Source organism: Lissotriton vulgaris, chromosome 1_1, assembly GCF_964263255.1.
Source record: "Lissotriton vulgaris chromosome 1_1, aLisVul1.2, whole genome shotgun sequence".
Classification (NCBI taxonomy): Eukaryota; Metazoa; Chordata; class Amphibia; order Caudata; family Salamandridae; genus Lissotriton; species Lissotriton vulgaris.
The window spans coordinates 1671194799-1671209367 of NC_141685.1; the positions used below are offsets into that span (position 1 = coordinate 1671194799).

Consider the following 14569-nt stretch of genomic DNA (forward strand, 5'->3'; position numbering starts at 1 on the left):
ATGGGCCAGAGAGGGCATAACTGGTTTTGGCTGAGCAAATAACTTCTCTGCCACCAGAGGTTAAAGGAATTTGTGCTATAAAAAGTGGGGCCCAGACCCCAGAGTTTTAGATTACTTCTGGGATTCAAGAGGAACGTTTCCCAAGGAGAAGAGCTGGAGAAACTTAGTAGAAGTACTGCCGCTTTTCTGTGTGCTGTCTGGGGTTGTCCTGCAGTGGCTGTTTCTGCCAAGGAAAGGACAAGGACTTTGCTGTGTGCTGTGTCCCATGCTTGAGGAAAATCTCCAAGGGCTTGAAGTAGAGCTTGCCTCCTGTTCTGAAGTCTCAGGGACTCAAAGACTTCACCCTCAGCTGCCCTGGAAGTTCTGACCTTCCCAGAGGTGCATTTTGCTGTTCTGGGCCTCTGGAGGTTGATCCTGCTATTGGGAACTGGAAAAGTAATGCAACAACAAGAAGCTCGACGCATCCGCACCTGTTTCCGATGCATCGCCAAAGTCATATTTTGATTACTGTATTGTGGATGTTTATAAACTGGTCTAGTGTCCATTTGTAATGTTTTCACTGTATTACTGTAAGTGTTCACAAATGCTTTACACACTGCCTCTGAGATAAGCCTGTCTGCTCATGCTGAGCTACCAAGGGGGTGAGCAGGAGCTATTTTAGAATTATATCCCCCTTACCCTGACTCGGAAGAAGGGTCCCTATTTGGACAAAGGTGCAAGCCATTGCCAACTAGAAACCCCCATTTCTAACACAAACCATAATTGTACCACCATTTACCACTTATCTAATAAGTTTTCTGAGGACAGCCTCTGGCAACATAGGTCGGCTCCTCCTGTTTGGCACACCTGTGTATACCAGGTCTCCACAGTGCTAGACTTGGTGCCTGCTGCCACTTCCAGTGTCTTGCAATGTATCGTTTAGCGACCAGCGTTCAGTAGCCCCTCATGCCCCCAAACCCATCCAGAAGCCTTAATAGAGCCAGTTTGGACATTTTTATAATTTTTACTAAGAATCTGACTCTAGCAATCTTGTATTAACTATAGTTTACTAAGAGGGCCTTTTAAAGACCCTCATATGAAGCACTGCACTAAGGAGGAGGGCGCACTTCAGGACTTGCAAGTGATAAAAACAGGATATTGTGATTGAGCATTTGTGATTGAGGTTGTGCAGAAGAGGATACTCTGACCCTGAATTTTACACCTAGAGTTTGCACAGTGAAGACAGGGAGCAGAGGTGGCCCCATTGGGCTGGGCCAAAACTACCGCGACCTCAAAGGTGAATCATTACATGGAAGGATTGTGGTTTTTCCTCCATTAAGTTTTAAATGTAATAGTTTTTGTTGAGTCGCAGTTGTACAATGATAACATGCAGTTGGACAGCTACTGCCGTCATCTCCTTCTCTGGCATAGGGAACCAGATGTGGACATGGATACCTGTGTCATCTGTAATGCCTTATTATGCCTTGCCTTAGTATTGCCTTATAAGGTCTTAAGTTTTTTACTAATTGCATTAAAGACATATTTAAAAAAAAAGTTTAAAATGGTTGTGAAACACACAAGAAGCAATAACTAGCAAACAACCCTGATAGTTGTTGCTGGTAGGTCCTAGATGTTTTCCTACGTCTATTAGCATTTGGGAGTAGTCGGCTTACACATAAAACAACTGAAAAGGCGTTTCAAAGGACAGACATAGAAATTAAACAGCACAGAGGTGTGTATTGGGCCCACAGTGAGGAAAACGAGTGGAAAAGGAGGAAAAGGACAATAGAAGTTGCTAGGACCATTTAACTAAAAAGTCTTGAAACCACATTATGACGTTTGCCTAAATACCAGCATCACTCATTAGAGTTAACAAAAGCTGCTGATCAGCAGTGCCGAATGCAACAAAGAGGTCCCATAATACCAGCATCTTGCGATGTAATCCCTAGACTGAATATGCAAGGCATCCATGACTGCCGCTCTACTAACTCTGTACTACTGCCGGGATCAAAACCAGCTTGAATAGGATGATGTACGTTATTTAATTAGACCATCTCTTGCAGCTGATGGCAGGCTGACTTCGCCAATAATATGGAAGTTAAGCGATCTGATGGAAATTTGTCAAAAACGTAACTCTGTGGGATATATCTGTAGGATATATATGAAACTGTGGAACTTTGGAAGATATTACATGCCTGATTTGAAACAATCTATGGCGAAATCTGTAAAATCTGCAACATTTGGAAGAATTGTTTGCGAATTCTGCAACTCTTTTCTTACTACCAGAACTATAATTTAAATTTTAATTAGGATTTACTTTCTCCCAAAAAATCTGAAACTCTCTATATGTTGTGCATGTTTCAAGAGATATTCCAAGTGCAATTCAATAGCTCTGCAAGGCACATTAAATCAAAGAAAATTATATGTTATTTTCTATTCCTGCCATCTGTGGTGTCAAGTTCCAACTCTCGTTCATTATGTGGAGTATTGAACTATTCCGGGGAAAACACGGACCAAAGGATTTCTACAGTAGTGCTTCCAGCTCAGCTTGAATGATGGTTGCTTGAATGGTGATCCAAATTGAAGACCAGGGGGCAGATTTACATCAAAGTAACGCAGCATGGCGCTGCGCCGTGCTGCGTTAGTTTGGAAAGCACAGAGATACGACATATTTACAAGAATATGTCGCATCTCTGAGCTTCCCCTGCGCTGGCGCACAAACTGCAGCCATGAGCCGGCGCAGGCACCCTTGCACCATGGTGCAAGGGTACCTGCATCGTGGGGAGATTGTTTTTGTACAGGAAGTGCCACCTTCCTGCACAAAAACAATCACAAGAGGCTTTTTCCTCTCTCAATGCGTGCTGTAGAATGCAATACTCTTTGAAAGAGGAAAAAACGAGGAGAAATGAAAACATTTCTCCTCGTTGCGCCTCCCTATGCCACATCTAGGTTGGCATAGCATTCACACACATCTCCAGATTTACGATTTCTCGTAAATCTGGAGATGTGTCTGGTTCCATGGGTGTTGCGTAGGAACACCCACAGCAACACCCATGGAACGCCCCTTCCACGCACAGTGCTGCTTGTGAAGGGGCCATATTTACAAGGAGAGGAAAAGTCACGCAGGGTGGCTTTTCCTCTCCTTGTAAATATGGAGGAGCCCCCTGTGCCACCAGTACTTCACGAAAAGTGACGTACTGGTGGCGCAGGGGGGCTTGTAAATCTGTCCCCTGGAATTTACAGCAGCCCCAACATCTAGGAGGGGTGATACATTTCATTTTAAAATGTTACCAACATTTTACTTTCAAAAGTGCATTCTTTTTGCAAACATCTATGTTGGAGCCACGTCTGCGTTTGAGTTCACATGCACTACTCACCGGTTCCCCCTTTTGACCTTGGAGACCTCTGTCACCTTTGGCACCTTTCAATCCATTCTTTCCGTCAAGCCCTGCAGTGCCCTGAAACATGAAAGAAATAATGTGTGTATTAATGTGAGCCATATCTTGTTCCTTCAAGTATCTACGATGTGAATGTCTCTGTATTAGCTCTGTTGCCCAACAGAATGTGCCAAGTGTGTTTTTCATTGATTTTCTACTGAATGTTTTCAATGAAAGTGATCAAAAGCATGATGTGGAGATCAATGAAGTTTTAGTTTGCTCAAGTCCTGACCCCTAACAAGCTGAAGTCATGATCATCCAAGGTTTACAACTAATCTTTGGTTGATTTTGTGTTATGTTATTCACACTTTTTGTACGGCTAATCACCTCTACTATGCTATGAGTGGTCATTTCAGTTCCTGGGTACCTTTACCTGAGGATCTGGCAAATACATCAATCCAACTAGAATAATCATTTGCTTTTGTTGTTGTTGCTCATTTGTGCTTGGTCGTGTGTGGGTACCAGAGAACTTGGTCAGTGGTAAGTTTCAAATTATAAATGCATATGTAAAAAAGTAAAATTAGATTGATTTAGGGGGATCTTTGTGATGATTTATGTATATGGGTCGGTGTGCCATAGAACATTTCTCTGTTTCTCTTAATTGGTTCGGATAGGGTCTGTTGTACATTCCGCAGACAAAACATTGTGCTTTTTTTTATGTATGAAGCATTACTCAGATAGACTTTTATGGAATAAAGCTGTGTGCGTCAGGGTGTGTCATATTATTCTTGTTTCTTTCAGAACATGCAATTGCTTCTTCATGTTGACAGGGCACAAAAGAACAATCAGCTCAGGATTCCACAATAATATGGGGAAAGATTCATCATTCTAGGCATGACCCGTTATTACCATGTACAAATTCCATCCCTTCATGTAAAGATATATCCCCAGTGAATAAATACTAGCTACCATGATGATGTCATTAGCACAAGAAATGAAACTCCCATGATATCACAGTTAGATATTAACCAGTCTACAGTGCTGTATTGTCATGGGACCAGAGAGATTCCTATTCCTGGCATGATAATATTATGAACACAGAAAGGGACTGGGGCTTGGAAGGTCCAGCATACAGACCCCACGTAATAGTAGTAAAAGGACGAGTATGCAGTTCCTAAAAGGACTAGGTCGGGGCGGAGGGGATGGAAGGAAGGGGAGGAGGCAAGGTGTACAAAACGGAACAGATGGTGATCATGGAGTAGCTTGGGCCCTCACACTCCTCAAGGGGTGTCAAGCTTCATCATCGGGCAGCTCCTTGTTGGGCCAGCGCTGCAGTGCCCAACGGGCACCACAAGGGGGCTCTTTGCCGGAGGTCTTCTCTTTTTGCTGATGTGAGTTAGTGGTGGGGCGTATGTGTCAAGAGTAGAAAGTGGGAGGGGGTGAGTGTGGGTTAAAAATAGCTGTCAGAGTACCACAAAATAATGTTATTAGCTGGGATCCTTTGCTAAACTAAAAACAAAGGACTATAAAGTAGTGGCTGGAGAGGGGGGATTATACCCTCGCGAGCTCTAGATTATGTGTAAGGTGTGGGGATCAACATGTATCATGCCTTGTTATCGTCCAAGGGATCTTGGCATTTCATCAGGACCATGGGCTCCTCATCTACACTAGTGAGGACGGTATGGACCAATGCCTGTCAAGAACTGTCCCCAATGGTGAGGACTCGTAGTGTAGTCCTGCGTGATGAGCAAAGCTTGGACGAGGACAAGTGTAGGAACTTTCTAACACTACACTGTGCCATAGAAGATATTCCTATGGGCAACACCTCTACGTATTTGCACTTCTGCAACCAGGCTAGGCTCCCCGGAGCACCTGGTAATTCCTGCATGTTCATCAATTACAATTATCATACATGCTGAACGTGTTGCTTCTTTCTCACTTGCTTGCTTTAGAAAAGTCAATCAAAGTTGTCTCAATGTTTCTCATTTTTTTACTTTGACTTACAATGTTTTTCAACCTCTTCAAGGCATCCCATGTCGCTGATACATATAAGGGATCCTCCCGGCTCCTTTATTAGCCAGATACTCCTAGGTGGTGTTTACTAATCACTATGGGGCCGTATTGTTTCCTCTTTGCATTACATTGTGTGTCAAGTCAAGTCAAGTCATAGAATTTATATAGCGCACTACCTACCCAGAGGGTCTCAAGGCGCTTAGAAAGGGGAGGGGGATTACTTGTCAAATATCCACGTTTTAAGTTGCTTTCTGAATGCTAGGTGGTTCTGGGTGAGGCGAAGGTGAGCGGGGAGTGAGTTCCATGTTTTAGCAGCCAGGTATGAGAAGCATCTGCCTCCCATGGTGGTCTTGTTGATGCGAGGTACAGTGGCGAGGGCTTGGCTGGAAGAACGTAGTTGGCGGGGGGGGGTGTAGAAGGACAGTCGTGAGTTGAGGCATTCTGGTCCGATGCCGTAGAGTGATTTGTGTGCGTGGGTTAGCAGTCGGAAAGTGATTCTCTTATTGACGGGTAGCCAGTGGAGGTCTTTCAGGTGACCAGAGATGTGTTCGTTGCGCGGGATGTCTAATATGATCCTGGCTGAGGCGTTTTGGATTCGTTGGAGTTTCTTCTGGAGTTTAGCGGTAGTACCTGCGTAGAGGGTGTTTCCGTAGTCCAGTCGGCTCGTGACTAGAGCATGGGTGACTGTTTTCCTTGTTTCGGTGGGGATCCAGCGAAATGTTTTTCTGAGCATGCGAAGAATGTTGAAGCAGGATGAGGATATGGCGCTGACTTGTCTGTTCATTGAGAGTGAAGAATCCAGGATGAAGCCTAGGTTCCGTGCGTGGTCTGTCGGGATGGGTGCTTTTCCAAGGGCTTCCGGCCACCAAGAGTCGTCCCATGCAGAGGGCGATGTACCTAAGATGAGGACTTCTGTTTTGTCTGAGTTCAGTTTCAGACGGCTTTGTTTCATCCATTCGGCAACTTCTTTCATTCCTTCGTGTAGGTTAGTTTTGGCGGTGCTGGGGTCATTGGTGAGAGAGAGGATTAGTTGAGTGTCATCTGCGTAAGAGATGATGTTGAGGTTGTGTTGACGGGCGATGGCCGCGAGGGGGCTCATGTATACGTTGAAAAGGGTGGGGCTGAGTGAAGATCCTTGTGGTACGCCACAGATGACTTCAGTGGCCTCGGACTTGAATGGTGGGAGGCGGACTCTCTGGGTTCTTCCGGTGAGGAACGAGGTGATCCATTCAAGTGCTTTTCCTTGTATTCCGATGTTTTTGAGGCGTTGTAAGAGGGTGCTGTGGCAGACCGTGTCAAAGGCTGCAGAGAGGTCGAGGAGGATGAGGGCGACTGTGTCTCCATTGTCCAGTAGAGTTCGAATGTCGTCTGTTGCTGCGATGAGGGCGGTCTCAGTGCTGTGTTTTGCTCGGAAGCCAGATTGTGAGTAGGCATGGGCGGAAAATCCGTTCCGCTCGCGGATTTTGCGGATTTTCGGGAAATCCGCAATCCGCGAGATTTGCGAATTTCCTGCAAAATCCGCAAATCCGCGAGCAGCGGATTTTGCTCGCACTGCTCGCACTGTTCGCGTGAGTTCGCGCCCCGCGAATAAGTGCGAAATTGCAGAAATACGTTCTAAGCAAAACTGAAAGTAACTACTTACCAGGTTCAAAAGTTCAGGCACATCATTAGTAGCCATTTCCTGTAGTGCTTCCTGAGGGGCCCCTCCAGAGTTCAGTTGGCAGTTGAAACTATTATGTGACCCTGCTCTGAACCTCAGAATAGTTACACATATGCCACAAAGGTCATGAATTACAGCTAAGGGAGACAAGCAGGAGCCAGGCTGGAAGTTAAAATCCATTAATCAGCCCCTAATTCATTATTGTCAGTTGGGGCAGGGCAGGTGTTGTAACTAATTTTGCAACAATGAAAGCACTTAGCAAGTGCAAAAGATCACTAATCAGGGCGCACTAAGGAAGCAGGTGCCAGCTAAAAAAATATTCTGTGACACATTAATCAGCCCCAAATTAATTCAGGTCACTTGAGGCAGGGAAGGTGTGCTTTGCTTTGCCGAAAATAATGTACACTGGACAACCAGAGGGTGTGGTGATGAAACAGAGGGTGGCATGGGTGGGCCAGAGGGTGGCATGAGTAGTCAGAGAGTGGCAGTGGTGACAGAGAGTGGCAGTGATGAAGAAGAGTGTCCCAAACAGGTTGGACACGTAGAAACAACAAGTTCGCAAAACTTGCGACCCGACAGGTAAGTTCGCAAATTGCGAAATTGTAAAAACCCTCGCGAACTGGCAGAAACACGGGCGAACACAAAAAAAAAAAAAAATCCGCAAATTCGCGGGAATTCGCGGATTTTGCGGATTGCGAGTTCGCAAATCCGCAAATTCGCGGATTGCCAATCCGCAAAATCCGCTCATGCCTAATTGTGAGGAGTCGAGGGATTTGTTGGCTTCGAGGAAAGCGGCGAGCTGGTTGTTGACAACTTTCTCGATGACTTTGGCCGGGAATGGAAGGAGCGAAATGGGGCGGTAATTTTTGAGTTCGGTGGGGTCCGCTGTGGGTTTTTTCAGAAGGGCGGTGAGTTCAGCGTGTTTCCAGCTTTCCGGGAAGGTGGCGGAGTTGAAGGAGCAGTTGATGACGTCTCGGAGGTGCGGTGCTATGATGGAGTCTGCTTTGTTGAAGATGTGGTGAGGACATGGGTCTGTGGGGGATCCTGAGTGGATGGAGTTCATCAGGCAGATGGTGTCCTCAGTGGAGATTGGGTTCCAGTCGTTAAGGGTGTTCACGGGGGGAGAATGTTCAGCAAATGGTTGGGTGGGTTGGTCTCCGGGTTGGTTGTCGAAGCTGTTGTGGATGTCTGCAATCTTGTTGTGGAAGAATGAGGCTAGGGAGTCGCAGAGGGCTTGAGAGGGGGTGATGTCGTTGGAGTTGGCCGAGGGGTTGGAAAATTCCTTGACGATGTTAAAGAGTTCCTTGCTGTTGTGGGCGTTGTTGTCAAGTCGATCCTTGAGTGCTGTTTTCTTGGCCTTTCGGATTAGTTGGTGGTGAGTGCGGGAGGCGTTTTTGAAGGCGTCCTTGGTGCTAGTGGTTGGGTCTTTTTTCCAGGCCTTTTCAAGGGAGCGGCAGAGTTTCTTGGACTTCTTAAGATCATCGTTGAACCATGAAGCTTTCTTGCTGCCAGGTTTGCTTTGACGTTTTTTCAGTGGTGCTAAGGTGTCGGCGGTGTTGGATAGCCATAGGGTGAGGTTGGCGGCGGCTTGGTTTGGGTTAGAAGAATGGGGTGGGGTGTTTAGAAGGAGCGATGCGGAGATCTGGTCGGTGGTGATTTTGTTCCAGTTTCTTTGCAGAGTTGGTTGGAGCTGGTTGGTGGGTTTTGGCTTGTTGTAGGTGAAGTGAACGCAGCTGTGGTCAGTCCAGAGGAGATCCATAGTGTGGCTGAAGGAGACATGATTGCTGGAGGTGAAGATGGGGTCGAGTGTGTGACCTGCGATGTGGGTGGGTGAAGTGACTACTTGTTTAAGTCCGAGGTTGGCGAGGTTGTCCAAGAGGGTGGTGGTGTTGCGGTCGTTGAACTTTTCAAGGTGAAAGTTGAGGTCTCGCAGAAGGATGTATTCTTTGGAGGGGAGCGCGTGTGGAGTGATGAAGTCCGTGATGTCTTCACTGAATTTAGCGCGGGGTCCTGGAGGTCTGTAGAGGAGGGTGCCTCTGAGTGTGGTCTTGGGGTCGATGTGGATCTGGAAGTGAAGGTGTTCGGAGTTGGCGAGGTTGGCGTCAGAGCTGGTTGAGATGCGGATTGATTTCTTATGGACGATAGCGATTCCTCCTCCTGTGTGGCCGGTACGGTCCTTGCGTGTGATCTTATAGTCTTCAGGGATGGCAATGGTGATGTCTGGGGTGGAGGAAGCGTTCACCCATGTTTCAGTTAGGAAGGCGACGTCTGGAGAGATGGTGTCTAGTAGGTTCTATAGGTCAATGGCGTGTCTGTGGACCGAGCGGGTGTTGAGAAGGATGCATTGTAGGTGGGAATCTGTGGAGTGGTCGTAGCGGAGATGCAGTTGGTGCCGTTGAATTTGCAGGAGTAGCAGGAGAAAGGTCCATGAGTGTGTCCAGGAGCGGCTTGGACGCAGTTGGGGGCACGACCGGGGTTAAGGGCTAGGAGGGTGGCGGCATCGTAGGTAATGCGGGAGGGCTGGGCAGCGCGAGGGGCAGGGGGTCTGGCGCTGGGCGCGGTCCAGGCGCGGACGGGCGTAGACGGGCTTACCTTTGGCGCACCTTCAGCGCGGGTTGGGCGCGGTCGCTGCGCGTGGACGCTGCGCGCGGGAATAACTGTCATATATGGAAGGTGGGGGGGGGAGGGGCGAGGGCGTCTCAGCTGGGAGGCGGGCGGGCTCGGGAAGCACAACAACACCAACAACAGGGACAAAATGGAGGGGGGAGCAGGTCAGGGCGCCGGGGGCTAACGCGCAGAAAGCAAAGTACAGTGGAGGAATGCTACAGGCAAGCGCGGCAAATCCCAATGAAATATCGGCTAAAAAACAATGGCACAGTTCAATGCAAATGATCGCAGCTTCTACAATACCGTGTCTCGTCAGAGAGACAAGGGAGCGAACCACTCAGGGCAGAGGCGAAGAGGGGTCACAGCGCTATGAGGTCTGAGGGCGCCGTAAATACCTAGTGGGAGGGCGTCTCAGCTGGGAGGCGGGGCGGGCTCGGGAAGCACAACAACACCAACAACAGGGACAAAATGGAGGGGGGAGCAGGTCAGGGCGCCGGGGGCTAGCGCGCAGAAAGCAAAGTACAGTGGAGGAATGCTACAGGCAAGCGCGGCAAATCCCAATGAAATATCGGCTAAAAAACAATGGCACAGTTCAATGCAAATGATCGCAGCTTCTACAATACCGTGTCTCGTCAGAGAGACAAGGGAGCGAACCACTCAGGGCAGAGGCGAAGAGGGGTCACAGCGCTATGAGGTCTGAGGGCGCCGTAAATACCAAGTGGGAGGGCGTCTCAGCTGGGAGGCGGGGCGGGCTCGGGAAGCACAACAACACCAACAACAGGGACAAAATGGAGGGGGAAGCAGGTCAGGGCGCCGGGGGCTAACGCGCAGAAAGCAAAGTACAGTGGAGGAATGCTACAGGCAAGCGCGGCAAATCCCAATGAAATATCGGCTAAAAAACAATGGCACAGTTCAATGCAAATGATCGCAGCTTCTACAATACCGTGTCTCGTCAGAGAGACAAGGGAGCGAACCACTCAGGGCAGAGGCAAAGAGGGGTCACTGTGCTGAGGCTGAGTGTTATCATTTTTCTTGCAAGCTGTAAGCTCAGTATTGAGCCTTCTTTTGTGCCAGGGCTCGAGTAGGGGTACCACGCGGGTGGACGGCGTCCCCCCACTTATTTTACCGGGAGCTTGATAACTGGTTCAAATGGAGTCACACATTCATTCTTTGGCCTCTCTGGGGCGAGATCGGAGCCCATTCAGAATGCTGCTCACGCACTGGGCTTCTCTGATGCAATCGCATATAAGGGGTGAGCGAGGGGTGGCAATGAGTCTGATGGTGCAAGCCACCTTTCGTGACATCCCTCCCAGTTGTGATGTCAGCGTCCCCCCACTTCTTTTTTTAGGACTCACTGCTCCATCAGGATTCAAGCAAGCCGGGCCGAAGAAGGCTGAAATGCCAGAAACCGGTCCCCGGTAGCTTGTCTCCTTTCTGGTGAAGAATTGGCTTGGTAGTTTAGTCTGCCCTGTTCCCATGATGCACTGGGCCAGGGACAGACTGATTTGCATATAGCCAGGTTCTGAGCTGGGATGGGGCAGTGAGATAAATAACGGTGATGGATCAAGCCCTGATCTTTGGACTGGGTAAGAGTGGTCTGTTTAACTCAGACACTCTGTTCATCACCACCCCCTTTTCTAAACCGTTTTTGGCCACTATAGGTGTGGCAGGGTATACTCAGACATGGGTCCCTTTCTCACTGCTCCATCAGGATTCAAGCAAGCCGGGCCGAAGAAGGCTGAAATGCCAGAAACCGGTCCCCGGTAGCTTGTCTCCTTTCTGGTGAAGAATTGGCTTGGTAGTTTAGTCTGCCCTGTTCCCATGATGCACTGGGCCAGGGACAGACTGATTTGCATATAGCCAGGTTCTGAGCTGGGATGGGGCAGTGAGATAAATAACGGTGATGGATCAAGCCCTGATCTTTGGACTGGGTAAGAGTGGTCTGTTTAACTCAGACACTCTGTTCATCACCACCCCCTTTTCTAAACCGTTTTTGGCCACTATAGGTGTGGCAGGGTATACTCAGACATGGGTCCCTTTCTCACTGCTCCATCAGGATTCAAGCAAGCCGGGCCGAAGAAGGCTGAAATGCCAGAAACCGGTCCCCGGTAGCTTGTCTCCTTTCTGGTGAAGAATTGGCTTGGTAGTTTAGTCTGCCCTGTTCCCATGATGCACTGGGCCAGGGACAGACTGATTTGCATATAGCCAGGTTCTGAGCTGGGATGGGGCAGTGAGATAAATAACGGTGATGGATCAAGCCCTGATCTTTGGACTGGGTAAGAGTGGTCTGTTTAACTCAGACACTCTGTTCATCACCACCCCCTTTTCTAAACCGTTTTTGGCCACTATAGGTGTGGCAGGGTATACTCAGACATGGGTCCCTTTCTCACTGCTCCATCAGGATTCAAGCAAGCCGGGCCGAAGAAGGCTGAAATGCCAGAAACCGGTCCCCGGTAGCTTGTCTCCTTTCTGGTGAAGAATTGGCTTGGTAGTTTAGTCTGCCCTGTTCCCATGATGCACTGGGCCAGGGACAGACTGATTTGCATATAGCCAGGTTCTGAGCTGGGATGGGGCAGTGAGATAAATAACGGTGATGGATCAAGCCCTGATCTTTGGACTGGGTAAGAGTGGTCTGTTTAACTCAGACACTCTGTTCATCACCACCCCCTTTTCTAAACCGTTTTTGGCCACTATAGGTGTGGCAGGGTATACTCAGACATGGGTCCCTTTCTCACTGCTCCATCAGGATTCAAGCAAGCCGGGCCGAAGAAGGCTGAAATGCCAGAAACCGGTCCCCGGTAGCTTGTCTCCTTTCTGGTGAAGAATTGGCTTGGTAGTTTAGTCTGCCCTGTTCCCATGATGCACTGGGCCAGGGACAGACTGATTTGCATATAGCCAGGTTCTGAGCTGGGATGGGGCAGTGAGATAAATAACGGTGATGGATCAAGCCCTGATCTTTGGACTGGGTAAGAGTGGTCTGTTTAACTCAGACACTCTGTTCATCACCACCCCCTTTTCTAAACTGTTTTGTGCCTACAGCATGACACAGATCAGAAAGCCGAGCATTCTTGGAAGTGGATGTCAACTCCTCCATTTCTGGGAACCAGATTCATCAAGCCTTTGTATTATCCTTGTGTCGCGTAATGCAGTGCATGACAATGCAAAGGGTCAATAATATTTACAAAGCAACACAAGGGACAATGTGCACCACCTTGCATGAATTTGTAAAGAAATATAGTGCAATGCAGCGGCTTGCGCTGTGTTACGTTACATTTCAAGCAAAGAGGCACTCCATGGGTGGAGCATGGGCGCTCCCATGCATTCATTCATGGATCGTAGTGCATTTCCAGACGGACTAAAGCTAGTAAACCTGGGAATGCATCCAGATGCTATGCCTGCCGAGCGAGGAATGAAGACAAGGCCCGGACTGGAACTAAAACCGGCCCCGGCAAACTGCTCGGCCGGCCCCCGGGGGTGGGGGGGGCAGAGTGGAGGGGGTGCGGCTGAGCTATTTGCTAAGGCTGCTTCGGCCGATTTTGATACAGGGGGCCGATACCTGGGTGGCCAAGAAAAATGGCCTCCCAGGTGCCCAAAACTGGCCCCCACCCTGGCGGCCTACCAGGGAAACGTCCGGTGCCCGCTACGGCCAGTACGGCCCTGATGAAGACCAGAAATATCTTTATTTCCCCTTGTTACTCCCTCTTTTTATGCATGCTGCCTTCTGCACCACACAGCAAAAGAGAATAATGCCTCTAAGGATCGTTTTTGTGCCCAAAAACAATCCTGCTCATAACACAAGCACCCTTGCACTATGATGCAAGGGTGCTTGTGCTGGCGCTGTTTCGGCTCTCTTCCAGTCACATAATGCAGCGACATTGCTTGCTGCCCTGCATTGCATGTACGATTTGTAAATATACCCCTGGATATTGTGAAGTGAGCTGTGGAGCACGAGCAGGGCTTGTGGACTGATGCGTCTGCAAACCATACCTGGTCACACAGCACTGCTTTTCTCTCTGAAAGCATCGAAAGATGCTCTATAGTGTGATTAGCCAGATGCTGATGACACCACAAGCCGTCCAAATTCTACTGAATCACTGTTAGGCGTAGCTTATTCAATGCCACCAGCAGCATTTATGCCAACTATTTTAGAGGTAAAATAAGAATAAGAGACCCTGGTGCATTATGTTGAATTGCTAGCTTGGCAACTGGTTGAGCGAGAGAGGCATGTTCTGTTCCAGGAACAGAGTTTACCTGTATGTAGTGGCAATATTGCATCAGAGGAAAGGAAAGTGGGTCCTTACAAAAATCATTCGAACCAGGGGGTGCATAGTTTAAACACAGTATAGTTCAGTGAGCTTCCCATCTCTCGCACATCATATTATAAAGACTTTGAATGGGACACTTATGGGGTTTTCTAATGCTTTGCATGGGGCTCGCATGGTGGAAACCCATGAGAATCACTGCACCAATTTCTTTACAATTAAACAGGCATGTAGGCACAGTGCACAATTATGCAAGGCAAGTGCAACCCTTAGGAAATCTAGGCCTTTCTCTCTGTTTTGAAATATAAACAAATGGCTTAGAAAACACGCGAGAAGAGCACAGTAAAAAGAAATAAGTTAAATGATTACCCATGATCTGCATTTTAATCAAAATTTGATGCAATCAAAATGCAAAGAAAACTTTTAAGAAGCAAACATAAACACAAGTAAAAGTTTCAACATCATAGCGAGGGAATGCATGTATGCGTCCACATGTGGAGCTACCAAGTGTGCCATCTTATGTGTGACACTTAAGGCATCTCTGGCTTTTAGCCACAGACGTGTTGGTTTTATTTTACATCAATAAGCGTAGGTTAAAAGAGCACAGCCTATAAAAATGCTGTTTGCCAGAAACCCAGGTCTGGCTAAGGTATCATACATGACATGGTGGC

General features: G+C 48.1%; 1 protein-coding gene across 1 annotated transcript in view; it reads right to left on the reverse strand.

The window, feature by feature from the left end:
• Positions 1-14569, reverse strand: part of LOC147751039 (uncharacterized) — a 195847-nt gene that overhangs the window by 100740 nt on the left and 80538 nt on the right. Inside the window, exon 6 of the mRNA XM_086932138.1 lies at positions 3357-3437. Within this exon, the coding sequence (XP_086788264.1) occupies positions 3357-3437 (81 nt within the window). The remainder of the gene's footprint in view (positions 1-3356; positions 3438-14569) is intronic.